This window comes from Photinus pyralis, unplaced genomic scaffold, assembly GCF_008802855.1.
Source record: "Photinus pyralis isolate 1611_PpyrPB1 unplaced genomic scaffold, Ppyr1.3 Ppyr1.4_LG8, whole genome shotgun sequence".
Taxonomy (NCBI): Eukaryota; Metazoa; Arthropoda; class Insecta; order Coleoptera; family Lampyridae; genus Photinus; species Photinus pyralis.
In genome coordinates this window covers 30,376,671-30,392,125 of record NW_022170819.1, presented here as the reverse complement: position 1 = coordinate 30,392,125, position 15,455 = coordinate 30,376,671, and the positions used below count along the sequence as shown (strand labels likewise).

General features: G+C 35.9%; 2 protein-coding genes across 7 annotated transcripts; one reads left to right on the top strand and one right to left on the bottom strand.

Annotated features, from left to right (window-relative positions):
• Nucleotides 1–5,261: 5,261 nt before the first annotated feature.
• Nucleotides 5,262–7,083, bottom strand: LOC116178792 (gastrula zinc finger protein XlCGF46.1-like). Its single transcript, XM_031498407.1, has one exon. The coding sequence runs from the start codon at nucleotides 6,841–6,843 to the stop codon at nucleotides 5,269–5,271; it is 1,575 nt and encodes a 524-aa protein (XP_031354267.1). The 5' UTR covers nucleotides 6,844–7,083; the 3' UTR covers nucleotides 5,262–5,268.
• A 678-nt stretch (nucleotides 7,084–7,761) lies between these two features.
• LOC116179796 (oocyte zinc finger protein XlCOF6-like) lies at nucleotides 7,762–10,998 on the top strand. Of its 6 annotated transcripts, none has more exons than XM_031499642.1 (4): nucleotides 7,762–7,791; nucleotides 7,841–7,983; nucleotides 8,368–8,622; nucleotides 8,668–10,998. In XM_031499642.1, exons 2-4 carry the CDS (start codon nucleotides 7,977–7,979, stop codon nucleotides 10,530–10,532), a joined length of 2,127 nt encoding a protein of 708 aa, XP_031355502.1. In that variant the 5' UTR covers nucleotides 7,762–7,791; nucleotides 7,841–7,976; the 3' UTR covers nucleotides 10,533–10,998. The 6 variants fall into 6 exon arrangements, with proteins under 6 accessions (XP_031355502.1, XP_031355503.1, XP_031355501.1 ...); XM_031499643.1 differs by having other exon boundaries at nucleotides 7,841–8,022; XM_031499645.1 differs by lacking the exons at nucleotides 7,762–7,791; nucleotides 7,841–7,983 and adding exons at nucleotides 8,038–8,145; nucleotides 8,201–8,227.
• Nucleotides 10,999–15,455: the final 4,457 nt, after the last annotated feature.

Sequence of the window (15,455 nt, the reverse complement as noted above, 5' to 3'; positions counted from 1 at the left end):
GCAAGCTTAGAATAGAAACAGCATTGCCACATGTTCTGAACGTCATTTAATATCGTGCTTCGCGTCCCATTTGACATAAGAATGACAGATGTCATTAGAATGCACAATTATCACTTTCACTTTATCTACCCTCACGATTAAAGAACGACTTAGCCTACTCATTCAACCCTATTAAAATGTCAATTTAACATATTATGCTATAAAATAAAATAAATATAATAATCTTATACTTACTTTAACAATTTTTTTCTGATTACCCCAATTTATTAGCCGTTAGAACAAAACTTGGTGCAGCGTTGTTTTTAGTTTCTAGTTTCCTTGCTGCGCCGGAGTGGCGAGTAGTCTCTGGAGTTTTTCTTCGACTTGTTGATTGTGTTCCTCGTCTAGGATTTCGGAATCGTCTAGGATAGGGTTTCGGCGAAGAGTTCTGCATTTTGTGTTTTGTCGTAGTGGTAGACTCTCTAGGTCTAGAGGATAAGCCGGAGATTTTCAAAAGGTAGGTGCATGACCGATTTGGTAAACGTTTCCGCATCCGGTCATGGTTTCTTCAACGTACTCGTTCCAGGACCTGTTGTTATAGTTCTGGATGGCGATTTTGAGGGTGGCTTGCTTGGCGTTGACCTTGATGTTCATTTCTCGGGTGAGTTGCCGTCTCCGCTTTACTGGGGGAGCTGACTCGCTTTCTTACCGGGACCTTGTTTGGTTGCCGCGGGTAAGGACCCTTGTAACTGGCCCCTTTCCTCTAGTTCGGTCGGGGTCTGGATACTTCGCTGGAAATGTTATTAGTTTTTTCCAGTTCGTAATCTTCCTGGTACTAGGGGGTATTGTAACGGGCGGATTCGTGTGGAGATCCAATCCTGAACGACGTCGAACTTCCGGAATGGGTGTAGATGAGTGCCCTTTCTTACTGCTCCCTCCTGCAGTCTGACGCTAGGTGGTTAGCACAACGAACGAATCGGGATGCAAAGTCTCAGTTGACGCTAGAGTGGCCGAATCTTTGGCACATGAAACCCTGGGTCACTTATCAAACGTGACTGCAGAGCGCCTATATACGTCTTCCTTTCGCTGTCCTTTCGGTGGTGGCGGTGATGATGGTCGGTAGGTGCTGGGCGTTACGTTGCGCTGAGCGTCCACGCTGGTAGAATTCATCGCTGTGGTGGCGGCGGTAGCGGGTTTGGTGGTGCTTGCCCTTCCTTCGCTCTGAAAAGAGCACGTTTCCGTTACTTCGTGTCTCTTCTGCTCCCAGACTAGTTTAGATACGCAGGTACGGACTACTACCGCCTTCATTGCGGTTTGACTGGGATATCTATTTTTGCCCCATTCTTGCCCATTTCTAAGGCACAGAGGTTTATGGCATAGACCTCTGCTTGAAAGACGGTGACTTCCCTGGCTTGTGCTTTATCGGCATTATGTCCGATGGGGATTCGGCCGCCTTTTTTCTACAATTCTCCTGAAGAACTTCTAGGTGTTGTGATAATCCACCTTAGACCATATAGTACATAGACTGCTAATTGTAACTAAAATATGGTCAAGGACATCGCCTGGGTATGTGAGTTTCAGGGTAAACGAGTCTATCCGAAGTTGTCCGATTAGACACGATTTGAGACTGTCAATAATCTATAAATTAACAAACGTCAATTAATTAATCGTCTAGATATTCCAAAAAAAGCAAACCTATTCTTATTTTTGGACGTATAGAAGATAATCAAGAGTATTTAAAGCTTCCCGTACTACGCGGTTACTATAATAGCTACTCTTTACGTGATGCGAGTGGTGTTTACACAACTTTAGTTTACCCTGAGATTCACATACCCTAAAGTCCCTAGATTGGTAGAGTACCGCAATTGATTTGTCCACTCCTTTGGAGTTAAAATGGCCGCCGATAACATCTGACGGCATCGCGGCATCGTGTTGATATCATAACCACAGATCATAACCTGCTTTCGTTGATATCACTGTTGATATTCATCAATTCGTCATCGTGTTTTCGTGTTTGCCAGAGAGAACGTGTTTCGTGTTATCTTATTTGGTTTAAAAAACTGAAACAATGCCGGGTTGTTGTGTTCCTGGGTGTAACAATCGAAGCGAACGTGGTTACAGGTTATTTAGGTTACCTTGTGTGATAATCTACCCTGGTGGTTAGGCAGCACACATTTACATCCGAAACAAAAATATAATATGCTCTGTATATAACCAACGACCGTTTTGCGCAGATGCCGAATACTAGGGGATTTTGGTAACGAAGCGAGGGGAATGGGAAGAAGATGGCGACGAGGTCGACGGAAGACACACGCTTCCCCGGTTTTTTTTATTATTCTTGATTATTTTTGGTGATGGTGTTTTGAAGCTGTATTTACAGGTAGTAACCATTTTATTCTTTCTTGTACTAGATATTTAATCATTGAATTTCTTGCCACAATGTGATATTTACATTTTGCTGATTTTGCATAAACTACGATATCTGAATCATGGCGTACTCCATGCCTTTGTTTCGTGTACCGTTAGATGAATCATGTTTGTGTAATACTGTACAGATGATTATGCCATTATTTTGTTTAATTAAGTAATTTACTTCTGTTATTCATGAGGAGTTGATTATCGGTGTGATGTTGCTCTGTTCGATTGACCCGTAACAATTCCGTGAGGGAAGCACCTAATACAGTTTGATTGTTCGCTGTATCTGTTACTTTCTGTTTCGTGGCTCGCTACAGTTCTTGTGCGTTAGCTATACGAAGGGGGGCTCTTTTATTTGATGTTTCGATGTTTGTGTGTGCGAGTGGGTCATTCTGTCTCCGTGGAGTAGGTACCTAATGCAGTTAGATCTTTCGCTGTATCTGTTGCTTACTCGTCTCGTGCGGATTGTAGTTCTTAACATCTTAGCAATACGAGTGGGGGCCCTCTCATTTACATTTCCTCTATTTAAAATATGTTCTGTTTGAGCGATAATCGATTTTCACATGAATACTTGCTATTTGACCAATGGCATTCTCACATGTACTTTTCGTGTTAAATTAAATTATGTTAACTGAAGGATGGAGTAGAGCTACACCATTTACATATTTCCTATGTACATGCAATTTGTTTATTTGACGAGCTGTGTTATTTCTATTGATCGTACAGGTATTTTGATGTGTTTTTGTACTGAATTGATTTATCATGTTTTCCACTGCATTTATGATGTCTTGTGTATTTTGTTTTTATGAACTTGTTTAATTGCATTTGATTTGATTATCTGATTTTTATGATACCATTTGAGATGTTTTATTTATGTGTATTTTCTCTTGCATTTTATTGCTGTAGATTATTTATTTCATGTATTTGTGTGGCCTGTGCCAGGGTTTTAGTCCCGGAGAAGGTTTCCCTGGCATGGTCTTGTGTGTGCGTTAATATATTTATTTGATCTTGTCATTTCTTACGCACAAAAGTTCTGTCTTTTATTTAATTCCCTTCCCGATTATGTCTCACGGCCCAACACATAAAAGAACCGATTACACAACGTAGGAGTCCATTCGTGCCATCCATATCGAGCCGACTGTCATCCAAATTCAAAAGTGCCGCGAGACTACCATCGTTTTGATTTGAAAGGTAGGTGGCTCTGCTTGTAGTTTTTGCCAGAGTTGCCAACCGTAAGTATAGGGTAAGTCAACGTCTTCCGTGTCGGCTTGATAGACCCCCCTAGGAACATTACACTTGTGATAAGAATGTCCGTAAAGTAGGTATGTACCTACGAGCAATTATTTTATTTCTAAACAGCTACTTTTCTATGTTTCAATACTAAAACCAGTTATTTGTTCCCAAACAAGCTTTATATCCACAAAACTACATACAACAAAGCTTGGTAAAAGCTTTAATTTTTATTTGCAGTTGTCACTTCAGTCCCGGAAGTACGAAAATAAATTTTTGTAGATTTATCTAGATTAAATGTGACGTCTTTTCAAATTTCCCACCAAAGTGTTGGAGTCAAAATGGCGTCAATTGCGGTACTCTACCAATCTAGGGACTTTAACATACCCACGACTACAGTGCCCTCTATCCGTGACCACCCATTTTGTATTGAAAGCATAGGGATAATAGCAGTCCATGTACTATATGGTCTAAGTAATCCACCCTTATGATTAGGCAACACACCTTTACATCTGAAACAAAAATATGGGCTCTTATTTGATGTTTCGATGTTTGTGTGTGCGAGTGGTTCATTCTGTCTCCGTGGAGTAGGTACCTAATACAGTTCGATCTTTTGCTGTACCTGTTACCTACTCGTCTCGTGTGGATGGCAGTTCTTAGCACCTTAGCAATGCGAGTAGGGGCCCTCTCATTAGCATTTCCTTTATTTAAAATATGTTCTGCTTGAGCGATAATCGATTTTCAAATGAATACTTGCTATTGCAATTTTCACATGTACTTTTCGTCTTAAATTAAATTATGTTAACTGAAGGCTGGAGTAGAGCCACACCATTACATGTTTCCTATGTACATGCAATTTATTATTTTACGAGTTGTGTTAGCTCAATTGATCGTAGGTAGAGGTATTTTGTTGTGTTTTTGTACTGAATTGATTTCATGTTTTCCACTGCACATATGATGTCTTTTGTATTTTGTTTTTATGAACTTGTTTAATTGCATTTGATTTGATAATCTGATTTTTATTGATGTTTTATTTATGTGTATTTTCTCTTGCATTTTATTGCCGTAGGTGATTTATTTCATGTATTTGTGTGGCTTATGCTGGAGTTTTTGTCCCGTAGAAGGTTTCCCTGGTCTTGTTGTGTGCGTAATATATTTATTTGTTTTTGTCATTTCTTACGCATAAGAGTTCGTCTTTTATTTAATTCCCTTCCCGATAATGTCTCACGTCCCAACACATACAAGAACCAGTTACTCAACGTGGCTCTGCTTATAGTTTTTTCCCAGAATTGCCAATGGTAAGTATAGGGTGTCAACGTTTTCGGTGTCGGCTTGATAGACCCCTAGGACCATTATAGGCCTTCCTAAGTGGTTTTGAAAAAATCTAAGCAAGAGATGCTCTGAATGACCCGAAAAGCTGTGAATGGGCTTCGAACGCTCTCCAAAGCTATAGAAAGGAGCCAAAGCTTTAGAGAGTCTTCTAACGAATTTCAGTGCTCACCATGCCAATGCTGTATGTATGTTTCGACTGAAATCCGTAGTGTCTTCTACTGGCCTAAATAAAAAAAAAACATTGTGTATTACAGTTTGTTACAGTACATACTTAGATAATAACACATTATTTAATACTAGCGCAGTATAACATTAAAATGCTGAAACATTATGTTTCAAGAGGTGTATTTTATAAAGTTGCTTATTATTCGTTGCATACTCGCACTCGCCACATTTAAAATCCTTTGTAACTTTATGTATCGACACGTGCGTTTTAAAAAGATGCTTATTATTTGTCGCATAATTGCACTCGTCGCACTTAAAATCTTTCAAAGCCTTATGTGTTAAGAGATGCATTTTAAAGAGTTGCCTATTATTCGACGCATAATCACACTGGTCACATTTAAAATCCTTTGAAGCCTTATGTATTAGCAGGTGTTCTTTTAGATGCGATTTGCTATTCGTTCCGTAATCGCAATGTGCACATTTAAAAATTTTCGTGACTTTGTGTGTTAGCAGGTGTTGGTTTAGGTAACTCTGATCGACTGTGGCGAAATTGCAATAGCTACATAAAAAATCCTTTGTAACTTTGTGTTTTAGAACGTGCCGTTTCAGGTAGTACTTATTTTTCGTTGCATACTCACACCTGTCACATTTAAAATCTTTCGTAGCTTTATGTATTTGGCTGTGTCTTCTGAAAAGGTCTTTAATATTCGTCTCGTAATCACAATCTTTACATTTAAAGTCTTTGGTAGTTTTGTGAGTCAAGCGGTGTGCTTTTAAAGCACGCTTACTACTCGATGCATAATTACACTCGCCACATTTAAAATCCTTCGAAACATTGTGCACGACATAGTGATCTTTAAAAAGCTGTTTGTTATTTGTTGCGTAATCACACTGGTCACATTTAATTTCTTTGGCAACGTTGTGTACCAAGAGATGGTCTTTAAAAAGCCGTTTATTATTCGTCGCGTACTCGCAAGTGTGACATTTAAACTCTTTGGCGGCTTTATGTGTTAGGAGGTGTTCGTTGAAGTGCCCTCTAATATTCGTTGCATAATAACAGTTTGCACATTTATAATCTTTAGCATCTTTGTGTATTAAAAGGTGCCGTTTCAAGTAATACTTATCACCTGTCGCATAATCGCAGTAATCGCATACGAAATCCTTGATAACTTTATGTCGTAACAGGTGTCGATTCAAGGAACGCTGGTTACTTGTTGCGTAATCACAACTCGCACACTTAAACTCCTTAACAACTTTGTGGGTTAGGAGGTGTCGTTTCAGGTAGTACTTATCAACCGTAGCATAACTGCAATGGTCACAAACGAAATCTTTAACGGGCTTATGTTTTACGAGGTGTCGCTTCAAGTAAGACTTACTAATTGCGGCGTATTCACAATGATTACATTTGAAATCTTTCCTACCCTGATGTGTTAGAATATGCCCTTTAAAGAGCTGTGGATTATTCGTCACGTAACCGCAGGTAGCACATTTTAAATCTTTGGCAGCTTGACGCGGTGAAAGGTGTCGTTCAATCACGACAACCTTCGAAGTTTCAGGCTTAATATCTTGTTCGTCGTACACCACGAATTTAGAATATTCGGGGTTCGGCTCATCTTTTACCGTCGTGGAAACTTGATTGCTTAGGATTTCGATACTTGAACTTCCTTCGTCTTCTTGTTTGGGTTCAATTTTGACGACTACAGAGCCACCATTGATCGACATTATTTTAAGGGGGTCCGAATGTATAGCTAGTTGTTGAGTCAATTATTTCACTATAATACAACAACACAAGCACTTCGAGGAATGCTTATTTCGTTACCATTCACAACAACCATCAAGAGAACACTTAAATAATTAAAAGTGAGGTTAAGATCATTGACTGCATTCAAAGAGTGGTTTAGTCTTTAAAGGCCGCTTGACATGGAGCAATACAACGCGCAAGAACTTGCAGAAAGAAATTGCAAGGTCAAATCCTTGCATGCAATAAGCATTGCATGGTTATTTGACATGGTGCAATTCTATTTCAATTGCCACATGTCTGCCAACAGAAGAAACATATGGATTTGTCAACAAAGTAGTTAACCTCAAATGAAAATTAAATTTTGATTGCTTGAAGAAACGTGAAAATTACAAGAATAAATAAGATTAATAAAAACAAGTAATGAGTGCGTCTCTCAGCATCATAGTTGCCGCCGCTGTATTTTACTAGGTTGGTGACACAAAAACAACTAGATTTATCCCTAGAATTGCACGATTCATGCAAGAAAAATAGCACCGGTCCTATAAAAATTGCATGCAAGTCTCTTGCAGCAATTGATCAGCTGGCTTTGAACTGCGCATGCCTTTCGCAATTTTTCTTGCAACTTGCATGCAATTGCAATTTTTATTGCTCCATGTCAAGCGGGCTTAATGGCCACTGCCAATCTCTGATTGGGTAAAATACTAAATTCACCGAGGGTTTTAAAGTTATTAAAAACAGGAACTTTAAGACTCTTGGTAACTTTAGGGCTTTATTGAACCCCCTTAAAGATCTTTAAAAATTCTGCTTATAGACTTAGAAGGTGAGGTGCTACAAGACTTGAAAGTCGTTTATACGTACGTACTCTTAACGGTTCTAGAGGAACCCAATTTAAAGCCTTTAACCTGTTTTAACGACTGCTTTCACGACCTGTAAGTATCAATATGTCTCAAATTTAATATGCTAGGACTGTATAGGCAGATGCATGTGTTGACTTACCATCTAATTGGGGGATACAGTATAAAATAAAACTCATCGCTCCGCCAATGGAAGTGAGACGCTATGAACCATACTTTAAACCGGTGCTTGAGCTACAGCCAGGAGTTTGTGATGGGCGATGACTGGTAAGAGATTTGTGTTGTTTTAAGGCGTATTCGTTTCTGGTGAGTTAGAAATTCACAAAAATCAGTTCACTTAAATCACTAGAAGAAAACAAATTTTGCAATTAGAGAAGGAAAGATTTTGCATGCATTATAACCTAGAAGAAATGGACTGGATTATTAAAAGTTTGTAGCCCTATAATTTAAATATTATGTGGTATCTTGAAGTTTATTTGTATAGGAACCTGATTCAGAAGATAAACATCAGGTACACCTCATAAAACAGTTGTTATAATTCCAGTTTTCTTTTGTTATTTGTTGTTAATTGAAGTGATTTAACTGTATGGTCATTAGGATTTGGTAAACTTTTTTTATATACACATTTCTTGATTACGTTATTGATGTTAGATATGGATGGAAATGATCACGTATCACTAATTAAAATCGAACCAAAACATGAAGAAGAAATCCATTCCGATCTCCAAGGAAATGTTTTAGTAAACAACGAAGCATTGGCTGTAATAAAGGACGAAAATGCAGTTGCTGCACAGTGTTCCAAAGTGCTTGATAATGAAGTAAAACCCCAAACCGATTGTAGATGGAATATTAAAACTGAAATTGCCAACGATTTTGAATGTGACTTCGGTCAACAGACGACAAATAGTAAGCTGCAGGTTTAACAACATATTTTAAAGCATAATGTTTCAGAAGTCTTGAACTGTGTTCATTGTGATTATGGAACAAAGAATAAACAACGGCTTCTACGGCACATTTTAACACACAAACGTAATGCGCTACAATGTGATAATTGTGATTACAAGACAAGTAACAAATACCACTTTGAACGACACCTTTTTAAACATAAAGAATTTAAATGTGCTAATTGTGATTACAAGACAAATAACAAACACTGTCTTAAACAACATCTTTTAAAACATACCGATTCTAAAGATTTTAAATGCACCAATTGCGATTATGAGACAAATAACAAATATCACTTTAAAAGACACTTGTTGAAATATACCGATTTTAAAAATTTTAAGTGTGCTAATTGTGATTACAAGACAAATAACAAATATAACTTTAAACAACACCTTTTAAAACATATCGACTCTAAAGATTTTAAATGTGCTCATTGTGATTACAAGACAAATAACAAATACCACTTTAAGCAACACCTTTTAAGACATAACAATTCTAAAGACTTCAAATGTGCTCATTGTGATTACAAGACCAATAACAAATATCTCTTTAAACAACACCTTTTAAAACATACAGAGTCTAAAGATTTTAAATGTGTTCATTGTGATTACGAAACAAATAATAAACGATATCTTATACAACACTTCTTGAAACATAGCGATTCTAAAGAGTTCAAATGCGTCCATTGTGATTACAAGACGAATAACAAATACCACTTCAAACAACACCTTTTAACACATAATGATTCTAACGTTTTTAAATGTGCTAATTGTGACTACAACACCAGTAACAAGTACTGCTTTAAACAACACATTTTATGTCATAACGATTCTAAAGACCTTAAATGTGCTCATTGTGATTACAGAACAAATCATAAATATTGCTTTAAACGACACCTTTTAAACCATATCGATTCTAAAGAATTTAAATGTGCTAATTGTGGTTACGAGACAAACAACAAATACTGTTTTAAACGACACCTTTTAAAACATACCGATTCTAAAGGTTTTAAATGTGGTAATTGTAATTTCGCAACTAATGACAAATACTACTTTAAGCAACACGTTTTAAATCATACCAGTTCTAAAGATTTTAAATGTGCTTATTGTGGTTACGAGACAAATGAGAAATACCGCTTAAAGCGACATCTTTTAAAACATACAGATTCGAAAGTTTTCAAATGTGCCAATTGTAACTACAAGACTAATCACAAATACCACTTTAAAGAACACATGTTAAAATATACTGATTCGAAAGATTTTAAATGTACCAACTGTAATTACGAGACAAATAACAAACGCTACTTTAAACGCCACCTTTTAAAACATATCGATTCTAAAGATTTTAAATGTGAACAGTGTGATTACAAGACAAATGAAAATTACCGCTTAAAGCGACACCTTATAAAACATACGGCTTCTAAAGATTTTAAATGTGCAAATTGTGAATACCAAACAAGTAACAAATACTACTTTAAGCAACACGTTTTAAATCATACCAATTCTAAGGATTTTAAATGTGCTCATTGTGATTATATAACAAATAATAAACTACATCTTAAAGGACACCTTTTAATACATACCGATTCTAACTATTTTAAATGTGCTAATTGTAATTACCAGACAAATAACAAATACTCCTTAAATCGACACGTTTTAAGACATACCGATTCTAAAAGTTTTAAATGTGCTACTTGTCATTACAAAACAAATGAGAAATATCGCTTAAGACGACACCTTTTAAAACATAAAGTTTCTAAAGATTTTAAGTGTGCGCATTGCGATTATGAGACACATATCAAATGCTGTCTTAAACAACACCTTTTAAGGCACACAAACTGTTTTGACAAGGACCAGAAATTGCTAACTTAAGTTAATGACATTTAAAATGGTCCCTAAATGTTTGTGGATGTGGAAACATTAACTACAGATCTCTGAGCAAGACATAAAGATAGAGATCAATATTAAAGGCAGCAAATTTGGCACATATTACTAGATGCAGTCGGCGGTACTTAGATCCCTGATTTTTAGATATCTACATGAATTTCTAAACAATTTTAGCTGGGAATTAAAACAGCTTAATAAGGAAGGTTATTGTTCAGAGCTTTTATTTAAAAGCGACTTCTCAATATTTTTCTTGTTTAAAACGTATTCAAATGTTGAAACATTGCACCACTTTTAGAATATGTATAAAAGTTATCTATTTACCCTCTTGCTTCAAGATTATATTTTTCTTCTCCAACTTTTAGCTGTTAGAGGACTCGAATTAGAAATAGGCATTTGCTTAGTTGTGGAAATTCATGTCTAAAATTAAGAATGAATAAATTAATCCAATCGTGCTATTCTTTTGTTTTTAAATTTAAGCGGGAACTGTTTTGATTTCGAGATTTTAAAGATGCCACTCTGTCTTCAAATCTGTCATGTTTAGTTTGCCTTGATGCAAAATGGGTCGTACTTGCGTCGTACCTTACCGATGTTTTTACGTGCCGACGCCACGCCAGCATATGTGACGTCTTCCAATTACAGAATAAACCCAAGAGGGCGCCATGCAAGCAGAATTTCCTAAATTTGTAATAAACAGAGTTGAGTTTCTATTTTGAAGGCAAGTTATCCTACCAGCGCCATCTAGTGAGGACTCAAATAAAATTAGAATAAGTAAAAATGTAACGTTAATAAAATTCTATTTATTTTGAAGAATTGTATGCGTTTCACTATAAAATAAAAGCCATCATTGCCACTGTAAATGATATGTAAGTAATCAACCTGAAGCTGCCTCTTACCGGTACTTGAGCTACAGCCAGAGCTTTTTGTACGTCAGCCGGTCAGCGTCAGCTCGTATAAAAACAGTGCCCATGCCCAGTCAGCTCCGAACCAGCTGACAGTGAAACGAAATTTGTATTGTGTAATTAATACCAAATCTATTTTTTATAAACAAAAACGTAATTGTTAATGATAACGTTATTGAAACTAGATATGGACAGAAAAGAGGTCGTACCACTCGTTAAAATTGAACCAAAACAAGAAGAAGCAATCGATTACGATCTTCAAGGAAACCTTTTAGTAAAGAACGAAGCATTGGTTACAATAAAGGACGAAAATACAACTATTGCACAGTGCTCCAAATTTCTCGGCGATAATGAAGAAGTACGTCAACAAAGTGATTGTGGATGGAATATTAAAACTCAAATTTCCGACGATTCTGACTGCGACTTCGGTCAACACTCAACAAATAGTAAGCTGCAAGTTAAACATCTTTTACAGCAAAATGTTTCAGAAGACCTTAATTGTGCGCAATGTGATTACAAGACAAATAGTAAATCCTACTTTAAACGTCACCTTTTGAAACATAAGGATTTGAATTGTGCTAATTGTGATTACAAGACTAATAACAAATACTGCTTAAAACGACACCTTTTAAGACATATCGATTCTAAAGTTTTGAAATGTGCTAATTGTGATTATGGAACAAATAATGAACAATATTTTAAACGGCACCTTTTAAAACATATAGATTTTAAAGCTTTTAATTGTACTAATTGTGATTACAAGACAAATGAGAAATACCGGTTAAACCTACACCTTTTAAAACATTCCGATTCTAAAGATTTGAAATGTGCTCAATGTGAATATAGAACAAATCATAAACAATCTCTTAAACGACACCTTTTAAAACATGTTGATTCTAAAGCTTTTAAATGTACCAGTTGTGATTACAAGACAAATGAGAAATATCGCTTAAACCTACACGTTATAAAACATACCGATTCTAAAGATTTGAAATGTGCTCAATGTGATTATCGAACAAATCTTAAACAATGTCTTGAACGACACCTTTTAAAACATATTGATGCCAAACATTTTAAATGTGCTGATTGTGATTACGAGACAAATGATAAATATTGCTTTAAACGACACCTTTTAAAACATACCGATTCTAAAGATTTTAAATGTGTTAATTGTGATTACAAGACAAATGATAAATACCACTTTAAAGAACACCTTTTAACACATAAAGTTTCTAAAGATTTTAAATGTGCCAATTGTGATTACGAGACAAACAACAAACGCTACTTTAAACAACACGTTTTAAATCATGCCGATGCCAAGGATTTTAAATGTGCTCATTGTGATTACGAGACAAATAACAAACGGTACTTTGAACAACACGTTAAAAATCATGCCGATTCTAAAGTTTTCAAATGTCCTCATTGTGATTATGGAACAAATCATGAGCAATCTCTTAAACGACACATTTTAAAACATATCGATTCTAAAGACTTTAAATGTGCTAATTGTGATTACAAGACTCATGATAAATACTGCCTTAAACGACACCTTTTAAAACATATTGATTCTAAGGATTTCAAATGTGTCCAGTGCGATTATAGAACAAATCATAAACAATGTCTTAAACGACACCTTTTAAAACACATGGATTCTAAAGCCTTTAAATGTACTAATTGTGAGTACAAGACAAATAACAAATACCACTTAAACCTACACCTTTTAAAACACACTAATTCTAAAGGTTTCAAATGTGCTCAATGTGATTATAGAACAAATCAAAAACAATGTCTTAAACGACACCTTTTAAAGCATGTTGATTCTAAACATTTTAAATGTACCAATTGTGATTACGAGACAAATGATAAATACTGCTTTAAACGACACCTTTTAAAACATACCAATTGTAAAGATTTTAAATGTGTTAATTGTGATTACGAGACAAATAACAAATATCACTTTAAAAGACACCTTTTAACACATAAAAGTGTCTAAAACTGTTAATTGTGATTACGAGAAAAGTGACAAACTCTGTTTTAAAACTAACTTTCTTAAAATTTTAAATGTGATCATTGCGATTATGTCTTCATTTTTAGTGTGTGACTTCATGCGAGGAAGGTGTATGCGTCCCAACTTGCGTTATTAACATTTAAAATATTGGCTAAACGTTTGTGAATGTGGAAACATTTAAGTATCAATTATTTGAGAGCAGGACATAAAGAGTGTCAGCATCTTTTTGTTTATAGATATAGGAGTCTTATTTCATGAGATCTAACATAACGTTGCAAAAAACACCGCTAGTAACCCTCGGTTTATAGTTATAATATGCACACCCATAGAATGGCACCTTAAAGGCCACAATATTCTCTTTACAAAAATACCCACAAAATCAAATATGGATAGTCTGCTTATAAATTAATTTTAGTAAACTAAGTCAAATACAAAATAAATGAATTTTACACATTTCACGTTTTTATTGCTTGTTATTTCCTGAAAATAAGTACTATAAAATGCATTGTTAATTAGCCGGACCTCCCCCAATCCGGAATGTATCTGAAGGTCCCGGATACGGTAACCTTAGGCTAAAGTTGTAGTTCGAGATAAATTCCGCTAAGTATCTATATCACTTCCGCATATACCTCTGCAAGAGTGAAAAGGTTAATTACACAAAAAAGGCAGATTCGTACACAAAGAATTGAAGTCGCTAATCAATCCAAATGAAAATTAATCACTGGCCAATCTGTACATACACATACAAAGTGACCTCAAAAACACAAAATGAAACTTAGCAAAGTTAATTGTACACACCATTTCTTTGCTATACAGACTAACATTGTTTGAATGACATCGAAATTAAAAACCCCAATGCGAATACTTTCGAACGGTGTCTTTATATATGCTAACGGTACTTGCCGTTTGAACGGTGTCTCTATATACGCCAATGGTACTAGTCGTTTGAAATTTGAATCTCACGCTGATGTCACATGAGTCTTATCGACTCTGTTCAAAAACATCAGAAACAATAGGCGCTTTCTTTCGGTGATCCAAACGCGTTTGGATTGTCAAATCACGTTCTTTCGAAGTGTGATCTTATGATCATGATTGCTAAAATCGAGAACAAACTGAACATAAAAGTTTTATGATCACGAATTCCTAACCTATAAATGCAAGGATATTTTTGCTCAAATGTTAGGTTAGTCCATATTTATAACTGAAGAGGAGCATAATCGCGTAAGTACTTCCACTTGAATATAAATTATTTTCATAATCCAAACAAAAAATACGTAATTCGAATGCAAATGTGTACAACGTAAACTTAACCATACTTTGATTTAAATTCGCGCGTTCTTTCGTAAAACGTGATCCTACGGATCACGATTTTGAAATCATGATTGCAAAGTAGCCGAAAGAAAGCGCCTAATCCAACACTCAAAACATGGAATGTACACGATTTGCGCAAACAGAATACAAACCTCGACACGATCAATTAACTAATAATAACAGATACCATACCATACTGCCGGCACATTCCACAGATAATACTTGGGATAGAACACTGAGCGGTCCCAATCCCTTCAACTGCCCTGTATACTTACGGTCGAACGCAAACATTAGGAGAATCTAGGGACATTAGCCACCGTCACCATTTGTTTATTGATTTTTGCTATCAATTTTGCGAGCTGCTTTTGGCGATGTAAACCAGTAATAACCAGCACATTCTCGCGGAAAATCATAACATCATGAAAGAAACGCGTTTAACTGTTATGATATGTTACATTCGCTGTCATTTGAAGTTAACACCGAATAAAATATGCAGAATTTCCTTTTTTTGATAGAATTATCGAAATATCCCGGAGGGCGTTGATGAACATTTAACCCAAGGTTACAAACTCGTACGTCGAACAGGAATCGTAGGTACAGTAACAACGTATTCCAAACTCCGCTGACTCGTTAACGTTGAACTCGAACTAAAACCCTAAAAGAAATCAAAGGTAACCCCCCCTTCGCTGA

Excerpts from the sequence above, each read along its gene's own strand:
- LOC116178792 (XM_031498407.1), bottom strand. The coding sequence starts at position 6,843 with ATGTCGATCAATGGTGGCTCTGTAGTCGTCAAAATTGAACCCAAACAA.
- LOC116179796 (XM_031499640.1), top strand. The coding sequence starts at position 8,106 with ATGCATTATAACCTAGAAGAAATGGACTGGATTATTAAAA. Across the intron at positions 8,146-8,367 it reads AATGGACTGGATTATTAAAA|ATATGGATGGAAATGATCAC; the intron begins GTTTGTAGCCCT and ends TATTGATGTTAG. Across the intron at positions 8,623-8,667 it reads CGGTCAACAGACGACAAATA|AAGTCTTGAACTGTGTTCAT; the intron begins GTAAGCTGCAGG and ends ATAATGTTTCAG.